This window comes from Microcaecilia unicolor, chromosome 3, assembly GCF_901765095.1.
Source record: "Microcaecilia unicolor chromosome 3, aMicUni1.1, whole genome shotgun sequence".
Taxonomy (NCBI): Eukaryota; Metazoa; Chordata; class Amphibia; order Gymnophiona; family Siphonopidae; genus Microcaecilia; species Microcaecilia unicolor.
In genome coordinates this window covers 254,009,088-254,026,532 of record NC_044033.1, presented here as the reverse complement: position 1 = coordinate 254,026,532, position 17,445 = coordinate 254,009,088, and the positions used below count along the sequence as shown (strand labels likewise).

The 17,445-nt window shown below is 45.8% G+C and overlaps 1 protein-coding gene across 1 annotated transcript; it reads left to right on the top strand.

Moving 5' to 3' along the window:
* Positions 1-8,176: 8,176 nt before the first annotated feature.
* On the top strand, positions 8,177-16,140 carry LOC115464603 (immunoglobulin superfamily member 1-like; the record flags this gene model as incomplete). Its single annotated transcript, XM_030194964.1, has 5 exons — positions 8,177-8,258; positions 8,411-8,446; positions 10,784-11,035; positions 15,612-15,899; positions 16,022-16,140. Coding segments are annotated over exons 1-5 (732 nt in total), but the record flags the coding sequence as incomplete, so codon positions are not given.
* Between the last annotated feature and the right edge of the window lie 1,305 nt (positions 16,141-17,445).

Below are 17,445 nucleotides of genomic sequence, written 5' to 3'. Positions count from 1 at the left end.
GACAACCAAGTGGCAATGTTTTATATCAACAAGCAAGGAGGCATGGGCTCATGGCAGCTGTGCAAGGAGGCCATGCGGATTTGGAAGCATGTTCTGACTCTGCAATCCACGGTAGCAGCAGCTTATATACCGGGGAAGCAGAACTTACTGGCCGATTCGCTCAGCAGACAGCTCCTGCCGCACGAGTGGTCACTGAAGAACACTGTTACACAAGAACTATTCAACAGGTGGGGACACCCTCTAGTCGACCTCTTTGCGTCCCCACAGAACACCAAATGTCCCAAATTCTGCTCCAGGTTTCCCAGTCGGAGAAGAATAGCGGAAGATGCGTTCCAGATCCCTTGGACGGAAGGTCTCTTTTACGCCTTCCCTCCGCTACCGCTCATTTCAAAAGTTTTACAGAAGGCAAAGTGCGACGGCACTTCTCTCATTCTAGTGGCACCGCATTGGCCTCGTCAGCCCTGGTTTCCAGTTCTGCTGCGGATGCTCCAACAACCTCCAATTCCGTTGCTTTTGGTTCCAGATTTGCTCACGCAGAACCAAGGCACTCTTCTACATCCGGACCCCCAGTCACTCAAACTTATGGCGTGCTTTCTGGGTCCGCAACGTCTTTGATTTTTTCGCAGGAAGTACTTCAGGTTTTAATTGCTTCCAGAAAGAAATCTACATTAAAGTCCTATGAATCAAAGTGGCGACGATTCACTCTGTGGTGCTCCTCTCGCCACTTCATTCCACAAACAGTATCCATTTCGCATGTTCTAGAATATCTTCTGCATCTTGCGAAATCTGGTTTGTCTTACTCATCCATTAGGGTTCATTTGGCAGCTCTATCAGTGATGCATGATACTGTTGACAACCGCACGCTTATGCAGCATTCACTGTCTAAGCGGTTTCTAAAAGGGGTTCTACACTTGTACCCCCCGCTTCGTCCACCAGCGCCAGCATGGGATCTTAACTTGGTGCTTACTGCACTCATGAGACCACCTTTTGAACCATTGGACAGTGCAGAAATGAAATATGTTGCGTGGAAAACTCTCTTTCTTATAACACTAACATCCGCACGTCGCATTGGAGAAGTTCAAGCACTAGTGCATTACCCCCCGTACACACAGCTGCTGCATGATAAGGTTATCTTGCGTACGCATCCTAAATTTCAACCAAAGATTGTCTCGCCCTATCATTTGAATCAGATGATTGTGTTACCGTCTTTCTATCCTCCACCGCATGAAGCTGAGGAGCACAGACAACTTCACACTTTGGATTGTCTGAGAGTTCTTGGTATCTATCTTAGGCGAACAAAGTGTATAAATCGACCGTCTCAGTTGTTCCTGTCCTGGAGGTCTACTGTGCATCCGAAACCAATTAACAAAAACACCTTGTCGCAATGGATCGCAAAGTGCATTGCTTTGTGTTATCAACAAGCCCAATCTCACTCAACAGGAGTTTTCACAGACATTCCACATGTCACTGCTCATCGTCTGAGGGCCAAGGCGGCCACAATGGCTCATTTGCAAAGGACACCTTTATTGGATATATGTAGGGCTGCCACATGGTCAACTATGCATGTGTTTACAAAGCACTACTGTATTGATGCTGCCTCGTCTGCTGAAACAGAATTTGGACAGGCAGTGTTATCGTCCGGTGTCTGAGGCGTCAACTACCACCTCCTCCTGCCACAGGTACCAGTTTATTTCACTTTTTAATTGATGTGTTGACTGTTTATACTGTTACCTGTGTAGCTGGGGAGTCTTCAATTTGTGGGGCTGCAAGATGCATTCTGTCCATGGAGAAATATAAGTTGCTTACCTGTAACGGTAGTTCTCCTTGGACAGATCATCTTGCAGCCACACAAACCCACCCTACCCACCCTGCAGTTGACGCCAGCTTTTTAAAAGAACTGTCAAGGGGGCGGAGTAGCTGGGTATTTATATGGTGTGGGGGAGCGTGGGCTACCACGAGCTCATACGTTAATGCTCTTTTTAAAGATAAATGCTTTGAGAGTTCCGGGACTGTGACGTCACGGGGAGTCACTTCAATTTGTGTGGCTGCAAGATGATCTGTCCAAGGAGAACTACCGTTTCCAACACAGCGAATACTTATCAAGCGCCGTTTGGCTTCTGTTTCCGGCGCCGCGAAGGCTGGGACTTGGAGTTTAGCAGCTACTGGCTTCTATTTTCGCAGCAGGGAATGCTGGGAAATGGAGTTTACAAACTCGCCGGGTGGGCGGGTTACCCGTTAATTGGGCTACTCTTGAAGGCCGGCGGCTGCGGGAAATGTTTTTATGGGTTTTGGAGCCACTCTGTTCAACTTCGTGTGATATTTATTCACTGGTCAACTAATGAGCGTTCAAGGTTCATTAGGATATTGTTCTGTTTTTGGATTTTTTGGCTTGTGCATTGCAAGCCTCATTTTCGTGCTCCAATACTGTCTCTCCGAGTAACAAGCCTCATTCCGGAGCGGCAATAACCTCGCAAAGATTCCGAGCCTCATTCTGCTGCTCCAATAGCCTTTCTCAGGGGCCTCAGTCTGGAATGTCGCCATTCTGTCTGTGCGTAGATCCTGATCGTTTTCTCTCCAGCCAGCAGACACTTCCCATGTCATAATAGATTTCATTTGATTTTTGTAGAGTTCTGCACTGAGAGTTTTAATGTTGTTGGAACCTGCAACAAACGCAGCTGAAAGACGATGTGTTTTTCTTTTCTTTGTAATACGTTTTATTGAATACTAGTAAAAAAGCCCCGTTTCTGATGCAAATGAAACGGGGGGGCTAGCAAGGTTTTCTTCAGAGTGTGCATGTGGGAGTGTGTGTCCCTGCTCTCTGCCCTCTCTCCCTTCTCCCTCCCCCCTTGGAGTCCAGTCCTTCAGTGTTAAGTTTCCTGCTGTTCTGTGTTACAGAGAGAGTGAGGGCATCTCTCTCCCCTCCCCCTCTGAGTCCTTCACTGTTACAGAGAGAGGGATTTCGTGCTGTGCTGTTTTCCTTCACTCATGGGGAAACCAGATATCTCTGGCGCTTCACACTTCCGGCTGGAGGCTTCATAGAACGTTGGTCTTGCCTTTTATAATAAAAAAAAAATATATATATATATATATATATATAGAGAGAGAGAGAGAGAAGATGTAATAAAGTATAATATTGATCCAATGACAAATAATTATAAACACAATAGTGCAATCGTGTGTACTTGGTCCTTTCAGTTCATACTACTACTACTACTATTTAGCATTTCTATAGCGCTGCACAAACATAGAAGAAAGACAGTCCCAGCTCAAAGAGCTTACAATCTAATCATACCCCAAATACAACAAACAGGTAGCCAACTAACATTTGGCTCCTTTTATCAAACAGTGGTAAAAGGGGGCCCTGCGGTGGCATCTGCGCATGGAGTCCCCCTTTTACCAGCATCAGTAAAAGACATTTTTTTTTTCTAAACAAAACAGCCAAGCGCTAAGCCAAGGCATTGGCTTGCAGCCATTTCCTGGGAGAGCCATTACCACCTATTTAAGAAGGCGGCAGGGGTTCCGGCGGTAGCTGGCAGTAACTGGGCAGCAATTACTGCCGGGCATGCCCTCCTGAGGTAGAAAATACAAAAGTATTTTTTAGCACCGTAATTGCTGGAAGCCAGAACTACTGCCGGGCTCCGCCTGGTGGTAGGACCAATTTAGCATGCAGCAAAGTGGCAGTACAGCTACCAATCGCTTTGTAAAAGAGACCTGAATAAAGACCAGGACACTGTACCAGTGACTTCACAGTGAGAATCCTGAAAGGTAATTTTAAAACCATACAAGAACGTAAGACCTTTGAAGTCAGAATGATTGAAAATTTTAACACCCAACAGAAAGGACTTAACAAGGATCTGGGGTTCTTAGCCCATTATAAACCATAAAGCTGTATTTCTCTGTTGATCACCCCACCCCTCACCTATCCACACCCATCCTGTTAGAATATCAATGATATGGTTTGATGTCCCCATGCATACCTCCTACCCACCCCCATCCTCCCACCCTGTCAGACTGTCATAGTAATGCTTGAATGTTTTCACTTATATACACTGTCAGATAGCACATTTGCTTATTTCCGATCTGACGAAGAAGGGCAACCTTCGAAAGCTAATCAAGAAATGTATTAAGTTATGTCCAATAAAAAAGGTATCATCTTATTTTCTTTTCCATGTTTTATTTTGTTTGATTTCTATTGATAACCTTAAGAGTGGACTAACACAGCTACCACACTCCTCTACTAAAAGAGACCTGAAAATTACTAGTAAAAATCTGTCCAAGATGAAATATCCAAAAGTATTGCTTCGCCTTCAAGATTCTTGTTTCAAATAATACCATGATTTATAGTAAGAAATTATCAAAGTGAAAATAAACTATTGATGTAACGTTTTGAGTAGGACTATTCAATGTTAAAAAAAAGTGAGTTAAAGTTAACGTTTTAAATAAATACATTTTCAATATAATTTTTGCTCTTAGAACTTATAAAGGATATTTAATAAAAGGGTTCCATATTACCTCAAACCTTTTGATGTTAAAATGGAAAAAGTGACAATATTCTTTGAATGATAACATCAAGAGCTTGTGTTTTTCTCTATGACCTTGGAGCTAAAGTGGTATTGGAACGTGACCAATCAGAAACCAGAGCAGAGCAGGTCCACCAATCAAAAAGAGACTTTTGCATCCACTGTTTGCTACATGACTTCTTTACATAAGAACAGCCATACTGGGTCAGACCAATGGTCCATCTAGCCCAGTATCCTGTTTCCAACAGTGGCTAGCCCAGATCACAAGCACCTGGAAGGATCCCAGGAACATTCCCTGCTACTGAGGCAGCTTGAACAAAAGAAATGATATTAAAGCTTGATTTTAAATTCTCAGTTCTGCAAGTAATGGAGGAATGTCATCTGGTTTAGATTTTCAAATGTCTAGCTTTGCCGGGATACAGGGCAGAAAGGTCAGAAAGACCCTTGTGAGTGATGGATTGCTAATGCTGGCACATCTGTATACTATTATGAATGAACAAAGCATGAGCCAGACATGCTGTAGTTTAAAAGATTAAGCAAGCTGAAATACTGTTTAGAAGTTTTTGATATGTAGATTTTGTTATAAGGAATACTGATTCTGTGTATTTTAGAATATGTCTTATAAGGATGCTTATTTTAGAATATGTTTATTCTGTGTAGTTAATATGTAGAATACCTTTTTAAATCTAATGTCTGTCCAACTCTTTGTCTGACTTTCTAAGCAAAGACTGCAGTGAAGAGGTCAACATGTGTTTTGACTTATCTGCAGTCCTGGCTGGTTTAATGTATGGAGCTGGTGGGTGAAAAAGGTCAGGAAAAGCTTCTCCTTGATTAATTATAGGTAAATGTAGGAATGGTCCTGAAAGTAATAACAAACTATAGCTGTATGCCATTAAGTAAGACTGGCCTTTGACCCTTTAATGAATGCCAGAGTTTAGTTAGCAGTTAGTATGTAGTTGACTAGGAATATGAGAAATCAATCATAATGAAATGCAAGAGTTCTGGAGCCAAAATGTCTGGTGTGAGGGGCCCCAGGTCACAGGTCAGTTTGAGAAATATTAAACCTATGTAACTGATATTTTTTAAGTAATGCATAGAAATGATTGGTTGAGGCCAGGTAATCAATCTATTCCTTACCATCTGGAGAGTAAGGGGGGGCTAGGCTAGGAGGGGGATAGAACGGTATATAAGTGAGAGCAGAAGCAGTTTACGTCAGAAGAAAGAAGAAGAAGAGACAACAAAAGAGAAGGAGCTGAGACAGAAGCCATAACATCCAGAGAGCTGAGAGAAGAGAAGAGAGCTAGAACTGATGTCCTATTTTGTTTGCTGGCAAATAAAGAAGATTTCTCTCTCATTCTGGTGTGCTGTTTGACTCCTGAAGTACCACAAATTCATGCATCAATTCCTGCAACACTACTAATCCCAGGGATAAGCAGTGCTTGTCCCCAGGTCTACCTTAATAACAGTTTATGGACTTTTCTTCCTTACAGACCTTAAGGGAAGGAGGTCTGGTGGATTTTGAAAGGCACCAGTGTGTGACTCAGTTGTGTGATTCAGAGTGACACAGCCTTCCACTGGCTTGTTGCAACATTTCCTGAGCCATAGCTGAATTTTTGCACCCCTACACTTTTACAGCAAAGATTTCAGCAATTGTAGCTGTGCAGGGACGTTTGTGCCTGCAGCAGAATCCAACATGAATGGCTTTGGGGTTGTACCTGGTCACAAGCTTGAATAGGGGTCAGAAGGTTGAATCTCTAAATTTCAGGGCTCTGCAAGCAAACTATAAAATCATCATGGGGGTAGGGCAGAAAAAATGGGGGTTATGAGCTGAAAGGACCAAGTCATTCAGAATATCACCTACAGTGAGGTGCGGGGATGATCGATGCTAAGTATGAATTCTGTATTTCGTACTTAATCCTAGCATAAGTCCACAGTTACACTAGCTGCTAATGCCTACATTTATTTATTTATTTGTTACATTTGTATCCCACATTTTCCCACCTATTTGCAGGTTCAATGTGGCTTACATAGTACCAGAGAGGCGTTTGCATACTTCGGTGTAAACAAATACAAAGTGCTGTTGTGGTAAGATAAAATTCATGTGGCACAGCCACATTCGGGAATCGTTCAACGGAAGAATTGTGTTATGTCCATTTCGTACTTTAGGTCTGTTGTGTTGCAGAGATCAGGCATTTATGATGGATTGCTAGGGTATGCCTTTTTAAACAGGTTAGTTTTTTCTGGAAGTTTAGGTGGTCGAACATGGTTTTCAAGGCTTTTGGTAATGCGTTCCACAGTTGTGTGCTTATGTAGGAGAAATTGGATGTGTAGGTTGATTTGTATTTGGGTCCTTTGCAGCTTGGGTAGTGCAGATTTAGGTACGTTCGTGTAGATTCAGATGTGTTTCTAGTTGATTTGTATTGTCTGAATGAGTGGTGTAAAACGCTCACTTTGAATTGAACTGCTGTCAGTGTAGTGGATAATTGCTAGCAGGTCTATAATCTGTACATATAGGTGCTAGGCATGCTCGCTGGCCGGCCTAGTCCCTGCCCAGGTACACACGCCCTCCTTGCAGTTGCATGCTATGGATTTTGCAAACTCAATTTGTAGAATCGTGACTACCAGCAGTTACACACTAACAATGACAGCTAATAATTGCTTGTTAATGCCAATTAGCAGCGATTATTCAATTAAGTGGAGGTGCATCGATAGCCCTATTCTATTACTTGTAATATGTGCAGCTTTTCACGCTAAGCACAAAATGATGCGCACACATCTAGAGAATAAGGGGGATATGTTGATCTGTAATGCGATGTGTACGATTCCATCAGTACCCAGAGTGCCACCCAAGACAGCACATGTGCTCACAAACCCTTTCAAGCAACTGGAGAAAACCGACGCGCCTGACCTCACACTGGCGATTCTAGACAGATGTGAAGCCCTGCCCACTACTACCCACCCCTGGGGCATGAACAGAGGCATGGAAACTGACCAGGATGCCACATCCAGGCTGAAGAGGAGCCTGCTTCCATCTGCTTTAAGGTCGTGCATTGTGGTGGCAGAGGTTCCAATTAGGGACTCCCCAATAAAAGTATCAGAAAGGACCCCTAAAGGTGGCTATTTAATCACTGATCTGTTGCTTTCATTTTGAAGGGGCATCGATGTGACCCTCTGAGTCCTTCCACTACTCTCCCTTATCCAGGGCTTTTTTTGAGGGGGTACTGAGTACCAGCACCTCTTCCATTGTCTGCTAAAATTGACCCATGGTCCCCAGGTTTTAATGAAAGAGCTCAGGCCCTACACACCTGCTAATTTATGCACACCAATTCTGCCTTGTCATAGATTCTCTGGTTGCAGGGGGCCTGACTGTTGTGGGGTGGGTCTCTTAGTGATCACTCCATCTGTAAAGGGTGGCCTGGCATTTGAGTACTGGCACCTTTTTCACTAGAAAAAAAACGCACTGCTCTTATCCCCAAAATCTTGTAAAATCCAGACTTGCCAATCCTGCTGAATCTATGTGAGAGTACAAAGAGCCAAGTCCTACAGACATTGTTCATGTGGATTCCTTATCACGTGTTGCTGATTCCCCCTCCAACCCCCCCCCCCCCCCCCCCCCAATCCAAGTTCCTCTTCAGCTAGTGAATGTATCTGTGTCTTTATATATAGCTCAGTCTCCTTGGCTCATCCTTCCCAGATCCACGATGCTTCTCTGTAACCCTGCTCTTCTTTTCTCAGCGTGTGAGTATTACCATCACGGAGAAGATGTGTCCTGCTCTCATTTAGTTTCTGATGCCTTCTCTGTGTGCAGTCAGAGGTTGAGATGCAGTGGCCTCTTTCTGTTTTACCTAAAACACGGTCTGAATTGTAATTTTAGCACTTTCATTTTCCAGTCTGTGCCCATGACTTGTGGTGGACCGTGCTGGCCGGTGAGTACGAATCGGAGAAACTTTTTCTTCACTCAATGTCTAATTCAACTCTGGAATTCATTGCCGGAGAATGTGGTAACGGCGGTTAGCTTAGCAGAGTTTAAAAAAAGGTTTGGATGACTTTCTAAAGGAAAAGTCCATAGACCATTATTAAATTGGACTTGAGGAAAATCCACTATTTCTGGGATAAGCAGCATAAAATGTTTTGTACTTTTTTTGGGATCTTGCCAGGTATTTGTGACATGGATTGGCCACTGTTGGAAACAGGATGCTGGGCTTGATGGACCTTTGGTCTGTCCCAGTGTGGCAATACTATACTATAAAATGCTCCTTCTCTGCTTTGTCTAGAGCCAGACTTCCTTCTGGAGGTCCTTTCACATTATCACTGACAGGCAGATGATCAAACCCTGGCGCTATTTCAGATAGCACTCTGGAAATACCACTCTTCCAATGCCGTAGTAGCACGGTGTTGTGCTATGGCATGATCAGAAGTTAATGTATGCAGATATATGCAGCGGTACTTCAGCGTAGTTAAATGAAGCTAAGTAGCCTGGATGCATGTGCACTAATCAGACGCACCAGGCTACGAATGTCCAAAATGTGGATGTTTGTGAGAAGGACATCCATGCCTGCTATGCCTCCAATACCTGCTTTATTTATTTGGATTTTGGATCACAAGTAGCAGTAGTGAGATTTTAACCAGCCACCTCTGGATTGCAAGACCAGTCCTCTAACCACTAGGCCACTCCTCCATGCCCTTGAAATTTGGCCATCCCTGTGGGGGGGGGGGGGGGCAGTTGAGGACGTCCAAAATGTTTGAAAGAAGGACGTCCATGCCTTCGTCACAAACATACCTCCCCCCCACAGGGATGGCCAAATTTCAAGGGAGTGGAGTAGAATGGAGGAGTGGCAGAGTGAACTAGTGGTTAGAGCACTGGTCTTGCAATCCAGAAGTGGCCAGTTCAAATCCCACTGCTGCTACTTGTGATCCAAAATCCAAATAAATAAATAAAAAGGGTGTCAGAAGCACAGCAAAGGCATGGATGTCCTTCTCACAGGAATATCCATATTTTGGACTTCCTCAACTGCCGTCACAGGGATGGAGGCATAGCAAAGAATATACTCTTAAAAAAAAATAAAAGACAAAAGTTTTTGAAGTTGTTTTTTTCGGGGTGGGACCTGCGCCACAAGTACACCAGCTAGGACCTGGCGTAATTCTGCGGCACTGTTTTTCGACATAGCGGCGTTCAACACCTCTGTTCATGAGACGCTAGCTTTCGATCATCCAGGAGGAACGCGAAATGACCTTATTTACATGAGATTGACAACATTTGAATGTAATGTGCACAGTTGTTAAAAGTGTGCACAAAAACGGCACTAATGGGCTTGCGCGCTCGCATTGACTTTTGATCATCCTATGAGGGAACAGAATGTGGCCGTGGGGGATAAGGAACAAGAGGGCTTTAGAGACAGACAATTTATACTTTGCACCTGCAGGGTAGCTGATATACCATCTTTGGAGATCTCGGGGATTGGAATTCAAATTCCACCACAGGAGAGAGGTTCAGTGCAATGGTATTAGGCACCCTAGATAAGCTTTCAGCCTTGCACCCCTTCCAGTGAACTTTTGGACCCTTGGCCACCCAGCACCATCCTTCCTAGCAGTGACGTTCCTAGGGGGGCGGACACCCGGGGTGATTCCCCGCCCCCCCGGGTGCACCACCCCCCCCCCCCCGATGCAGCGCGGACCCCCCCGGTTGCACACCTCTGGGGGGGTGCCGCAGCGCGCGCCTGCTCAGAGTTCCCTGACTTCGAGCGTTCGCTGCAGCTCCCTCTGACCCGGAACAGGAAGTAACCTGTTCCAGGGCAGAGGGAGCTGCAGCGAACACACGAAGTCAACGAACTCAGAGCAGGCGCGCGCCGCGGCACCCCCCAGCGGCGTGCACCCGGGGCGGACCGCGCCCACCGCCCCACCCCTTGGTACGCCACTGCTTCCTAGAATAATCTGAGTAAGTGGAATATTTGAATACTGCCAGCCTCCCTGCTGGTAAAAAGATCTCTTTTTCCTGGTGTTCCCCTGATTGTCAGGATCTGTTCTTTTGCTTTGAGTCCAGCAGGAATTTGATGGCCCCCAGAATCTGCTGCCTTGGTAGTTTCCTAGTCATTCGTAATGGCTGGGCTGGCCATGACCAGAGCTACATTCCCACGCTGACCACCAGCGGCTCTGATATCTTTATTTCTCTAGAGAAATGCCCACTAACTTATCTCTGCTTCTGTCTTACCCCTGTTTGCTGCTGAAGACAGTGCTGAAAGTACCGTTTCTTCTGCTTGTTCCAGTCGGACTGCCGGCCTTTATTTCCTGGCAGAAGGTCCCTGGCACGAAGGCACGATACACGGTCAATTGCTCAGCATCTTGGGCTCATCGAGGCGGCCTGTTTAAGCTGTACCAAGAGGGCAGTCCCACCCCTGTCCAAGTGCTGAAAGCTCCTGCCATGGGTCAGAGCGTGGTGTTCACTGTCCGCAGTGGCAGACGCTACCAGTGCCAGTATGGAAGCTCTCTGCTCAGCGACAACATCTGGATCTCAACAGGTGAATTTGTGAACCAAGAAGAAAGAGAAATCATTCTATTGTGGAGTTTTCCCTAATGTCTATGTTAGAATTGTGGCAGCCAGGGCCGGTGGGCACCCATGAGGGGTCAGAGTAAGGGTCATTGTTAAAAGAGTTTTACCAATACTCACGAACACCACGAGATCAAGTCAGGCTTAAAGTAGATTTATTACTTGCAAGGCCAGGAGATTAATCCAGCACACACAAGTAGTAGGTTGTTGTCTGACTCTATACAAATTCCCCTGTTATATACAGTGGGGGAAATAAGTATTTGATCCCTTGCTGATTTTGTAAGTTTGCCCACTGACAAAGACATGAGCAGCCCATAATTGAAGGGTAGGTTATTGGTAACAGTGAGAGATAGCACATCACAAATTAAATCCGGAAAATCACATTGTGGAAAGTATATGAATTTATTTGCATTCTGCAGAGGGAAATAAGTATTTAATCCCTCTGGCAAACAAGACCTAATACTTGGTGGCAAAACCCTTGTTGGCAAGCACAGCGGTCAGACGTCTTCTGTAGTTGATGATGAGGTTTGCACACATGTCAGGAGGAATTTTGGTCCACTCCTCTTTGCAGATCATCTCTAAATCATTAAGAGTTCTGGGCTGTCGCTTGGCAACTCGCAGCTTCAGCTCCCTCCATAAGTTTTCAATGGGATTAAGGTCTGGTGACTGGCTAGGCCACTCCATGACCCTAATGTGCTTCTTCCTGAGCCACTCCTTTGTTGCCTTGGCTGTATGTTTTGGGTCATTGTCGTGCTGGAAGACCCAGCCACGACCCATTTTTAAGGCCCTGGCGGAGGGAAGGAGGTTGTCACTCAGAATTGTACGGTACATGGCCCCATCCATTCTCCCATTGATGCGGTGAAGTAGTCCTGTGCCCTTAGCAGAGAAACACCCCCAAAACATAACATTTCCACCTCCATGCTTGACAGTGGGGACGGTGTTCTTTGGGTCATAGGCAGCATTTCTCTTCCTCCAAACACGGCGAGTTGAGTTCATGCCAAAGAGCTCAATTTTTGTCTCATCTGACCACAGCACCTTCTCCCAATCACTCTCGGCATCATCCAGGTGTTCACTGGCAAACTTCAGACGGGCCGTCACATGTGCCTTCCGGAGCAGGGGGACCTTGCGGGCACTGCAGGATTGCAATCCGTTATGTCGTAATGTGTTACCAATGGTTTTCGTGGTGACAGTGGTCCCAGCTGCCTTGAGATCATTGACAAGTTCCCCCCTTGTAGTTGTAGGCTGATTTCTAACCTTCCTCATGATCAAGGATACCCCACGAGGTGAGATTTTGCGTGGAGCCCCAGATCTTTGTCGATTGACAGTCATTTTGTACTTCTTCCATTTTCTTACTATGGCACCAACAGTTGTCTCCTTCTCGCCCAGCGTCTTACTGATGGTTTTGTAGCCCATTCCAGCCTTGTGCAGGTGTATGATCTTGTCCCTGACATCCTTAGACAGCTCCTTGCTCTTGGCCATTTTGTAGAGGTTAGAGTCTGACTGATTCACTGAGTCTGTGGACAGGTGTCTTTCATACAGGTGACCATTGCCGACAGCTGTCTGTCATGCAGGTAACGAGTTGATTTGGAGCATCTACCTGGTCTGTAGGGGCCAGATCTCTTACTGGTTGGTGGGGGATCAAATACTTATTTCCCTCTGCAGAATGCAAATAAATTCATATACTTTCCACAATGTGATTTTCCGGATTTAATTTGTGATGTGCTATCTCTCACTGTTACCAATAACCTACCCTTCAATTATGGGCTGCTCATGTCTTTGTCAGTGGGCAAACTTACAAAATCAGCAAGGGATCAAATACTTATTTCCCCCACTGTATATACCTTTTTTTTGTTGTTACATTTGTACCCCGCACTTTCCCACTCATGGCAGGTTCAATGCGGCTTACATATTGTATACAGGTACTTATTTGTACCTGGGGCAATGGAGGGTTAAGTGACTTGACCAGAGTCACAAGGAGCTGCCTGTGCCTGAAGTGGGAATCAAACTCAGTTCCCCAGGACCAAAGTCCACCACCTTAACCACTAGGCCACTCCTCCACTCCATTAGATCAATTCCTAAGCTGTTTGTTCAATTATCTATTCCCTTATATATATTTTTTTGTTACATTTGTACCCCGCGCTTTCCCACTCATGGCAGGCTCAATGCGGCTTACATGGGGCAATGGAGGGTTAAGTGACTTGCCCAGAGTCACAAGGAGCTGCCTGTGCCTGAAGTGGGAATCAACCTCAGTTCCTCAGGACCAAAGTCCACCACCCTAACCACTAGGCCACTCACCATATGGTCTATCTGCTCAGTTTCCCATCTACATTTCTCCGTGTCTTACCTCATCCTGCACCTGCATCATTATTTTTCATTTTCCCAGTAACCTCTTTTTCGATGAACTTCATGACATATACAATTAGTACATTCTTGTCCTTTTACATGCAGCGCTATCAGACCTTCTAAACTTGGATTAACATTTGTTATAAGCTTAGCCAAAAGCATGTCTAAGAACAAACTACAGTGCTTTCTTGTCCAGAAGCTGTATATGTAAAAAATGATTAACCCAATACTTTCCCTACAGTCATGGTTTCCCTCGGGTGCCCGGTATGCTTCCACTGGCACTGCTTGCCTTGCTATAATTGTAACATATCTAACGTTAGGCAGCGCGTTTTTTTTTCTAGCAAAAAGATGCCGGTACTCAAATACCAGGCCAACATTCAGGGGTGGGGTGATCACTGAGGGACCCACCCTGCAACCAGTCACAGAATCTATGACAAGGCAGAATCGGTGTGTAGAGCCTGAGCTCTTTCGTTAAAAGTTGGGGACCATGGGTCAATTTTAGCAGACAATGGAAAAGGTGCCCCAAGTACCCCCTCAAAAAAAGCCCTGACATTAGGGAAGTTCCACAGTGAAATGCCAGTCAAGGCTTGTTTGTTTGTTTGTTTGTTTTTTCATTCACTTGGTCACTGCACAGAGTGGCAGAGGGAAAAGAAGCCTAAGGTATTCTTCATACCATGTAAAATGAGTTTATCTTGTTGGGCAGACTGGATGGACCGTACAGATCTTTATCTGCCATCATTTACTATATTACTATGTTACATGTTATAAACAGGTATTGCCCACCCTCTGTTCTGGTGAAAGCATACAATGTTGTTTCTATGACTTTGGGCTGTCACGATCTTTGATTGCCAGCTGCTCATTGCCATCACACACACCCCCTAGAAGCTGCTGCCCTAAGCAGCCGCCTAGTCGTGCCTATGGCTGAGCCAGCCTGGATGGCAAATGGATAAAGTGCAGCCATGTCTGGGGTGATCACCAAGTAGCTGCTTCATAACTGAATTATTTTTCACCTCTTCAGCCAAACAGCTGCCCGAGGTGAAGCAGAACATTTAACTCCAGTTAACTACATTATTCAATTCTCATAAGTTCCTGAAGAGGAAAACAAGAAGGGATAATGTTTTTTTTTTAATAGTATAAGGTTATGTGATGGGTTATGTAACTAGTGATGGGATTTATATTTCAACATAATCAAATGATCCAGGAATGAGATGCCAAAATGCCAAATTCTTTCTCCCAGGTTTCAGGAACCCAGTATTTTGCATGGAGAGAGATTTCTACCCCTGCACTCCAGTGAGAGATTTTTTATATGAGATGCGCATGTGAAACACACCCAGGGACAGAGCTGGGGATTAAAGCCAAGGCACAGGGAGATTAAGTGGTTCACCCAGGGTCACACACAGAGAGTCAGTGGCAGGGCCAGGGATTAGAGCTGAGGCACAAGGAGATAAAGTGATTCCCCCAGCAGAGAGTGAGTGACAGAGCCGGGGATTAGAGCTGAAGCACATGGAGATAAAGTATCTCACCCTAGGGTCATACACAGTCTCAGGGACAGAGACGAGGATTAGAACTGAGGCACAGGGAGATTAAGTGACTCACTCCAGGGTCACACACAGAGAATCAGGGACAGAGCCGGGGATTAGAGCTGAGGCATAGGGAGATTAAGTGACTCTTCACAAGGACTCTCACTCATTGGTAGAAAGAATATTAATTTCTACATCATGTCTTAAAGCACATCTTTAAACTTCTGAGGCCTCACTTCTACGGCTATTTGTCCATAGTCACAGAGATGTGAATTTTATAAAGCTGCTCCCACGAGTAAAGTACGTTTTACACAGAAAAAGGCTTTAATAAAAGCATTCGTGGATGATCACTGAAAAGAGGCCCTGGACTCAGTCTGCATATCCCTTGATGGAGTCTGTGAGGAGCTGCAGTGTGCATGTGTGTTTTATTAAATACGCGTGCGCATGCACATGGTACCTGTACACATTTACTCCATCGGAGCAGGCCTGAATTCGTGCTGTCTGGGGGTAAGTTCAGGGATTTATTTATAAGGGCACAGCATCTTTATATAATAAATTGTTTTATGGATGATTTACCTCTGCCTCCTCTTATAAACTCCTTCCCCGTGTCTTGGCCTAACCATTTCCGATTGATTCGTCCCCCAGGTTCTAAGGTTGTCTTTTTTTATTTTCTCTCAATTTCAGAGGCATTTCCCAAGCCCTCGATATCGGTGCAGCCTGCCACGGTTCTTCTGCAGGGGGAGAACTTTGCCGTTTGGTGTCAGTGTTCATACCCAGGTGTCAGGTTCTCCCTGTACAAAGGCCGGATTCTCATCAAGGAGCAGGACCCCACTGGACACACAGCTGCGGTGGTCTTTCACATCCGGAACGCCAGCCTCCAGGACGGAGGGAGGTACCGCTGTTACTACCACACCCTGGCACAGCCTGTCCTCTGGTCTGAGCCCAGCGACACCCTGAGAATCAATGTGGAAGGTAGGCCGCAGTCTTCAGATCAACAATCCCATCACATGCAGGTGTGGTAAATGCTGAATCTGCATTCTCTTTCTCCCTCTCCCTCTATCTTTTTATATTTTTCTTACCACTGACCTATCAAGACATTCCTCACAAGCCCCCAATTCTCCAGGATACGCTGGGGACCGGATCACCTACTGGGAACTGCTCTGTTCCTGCTGGATCCTTCGTCTACAATCAAGAGGACCCAAGACCTCAGGAAAAGGTAAAGCCTGGACAGCTCCTATCTTCCCCACCGTGGCCAGCCTTGACCTGGAGGTGATGAACAACTGCTCGTTCAGGCGGAACAATTCGGATTTTAATTCAGATATAGGCCTGAGTCGGACTGAGGCCATCAGCCAAGGTATGTTACCTCAGGATGGTTACTCGGAGAAACGTATATGAGGTAGGCTCTTGTTTTAGAATATCTCCATGTGAAAATAGCAGCTTTGCGAATAACAATTTTAAAAGCTGCTCTTTTTCCAAAAAACGTACAGAATTTAAGCAGCTTTGGATAGGGCATGAGTTGAGCTTTCGGAACCATCTACAGATGTGTTTCTTACAGGGAAATACTTGTGGAGACCAGACAATTCCCACGTCGGCCTTTACATGCACCCCAAGGCAGGCTGAAGTGGCAGGGGCACAGGTTGAAGGAAGTCCCTCCCCCACACCCTCCAACATGCGATGAAGCTGCAGTGTAGTAAATTTAAAACGAATCGGAGGAAGTTTTTCTTCACTCAACGCGTGGTTAGACTCTGGAATTCATTGCTGGATAAGGTGGTTGGGGCGCTTGGCTTAGCAGAGTTTAAAAAAAGGTTAGATGGCTTCCTGGAGGAAAAGGACATAGAATGTTATTGAATGGACGTAGGAGTAATCCACTATTTCTGGGATGGGCGGGACGAAATTGTCACGTTTTCCAAAACACAGGAACTAGGATTGTGAGTCCTTGGGCCACTGCCGAGGAGCGGCAGTGGCAGGCAAAACCACCCCACACAGGGAGAAGGCAGAACTCTGACAGGGCCAGCTAGACTTCACCTGCGCTTGACCACCGTTCCTCTGGAGTTAAGCCCCTGAGTGCAGGTGGCCGGCAGGACTACCGGACAGGGCCGGAACTGGATACCAGCAGGATACACTCATGGACTAGAGCACACAGGGAGGCTAGGCAGAAAACTAGACTAGGACTCTCAGACAGACTAGGGACAGAACTGAAAGCTGCAAGCAGCCACTGAAATAGGGAAGAAACACTGATAGACAGGAGACAGAACTAGAAGCTGCCAGGCAGCCACTGAATAAGAAACAAAGACAACCTAAGAACTACACACCAGTGGCGTACCAAGGGGGGGGAGGGGGGGCTGTCCGCCCTGGGTGCACGCTGCTGGGGGGGTGCCGCGCACCTGTCAGCTCTTCGTTTTCATGCTCCCTCTGCCCCGGGACAGGTTACTTCCTGTTCCGGGGCAGAGGGAGCATGGAAACGAAGAGCCGACAGGCGCGCAGCCCCCCCCCCAGCGGCGTGCACCCGGGGGAGGGG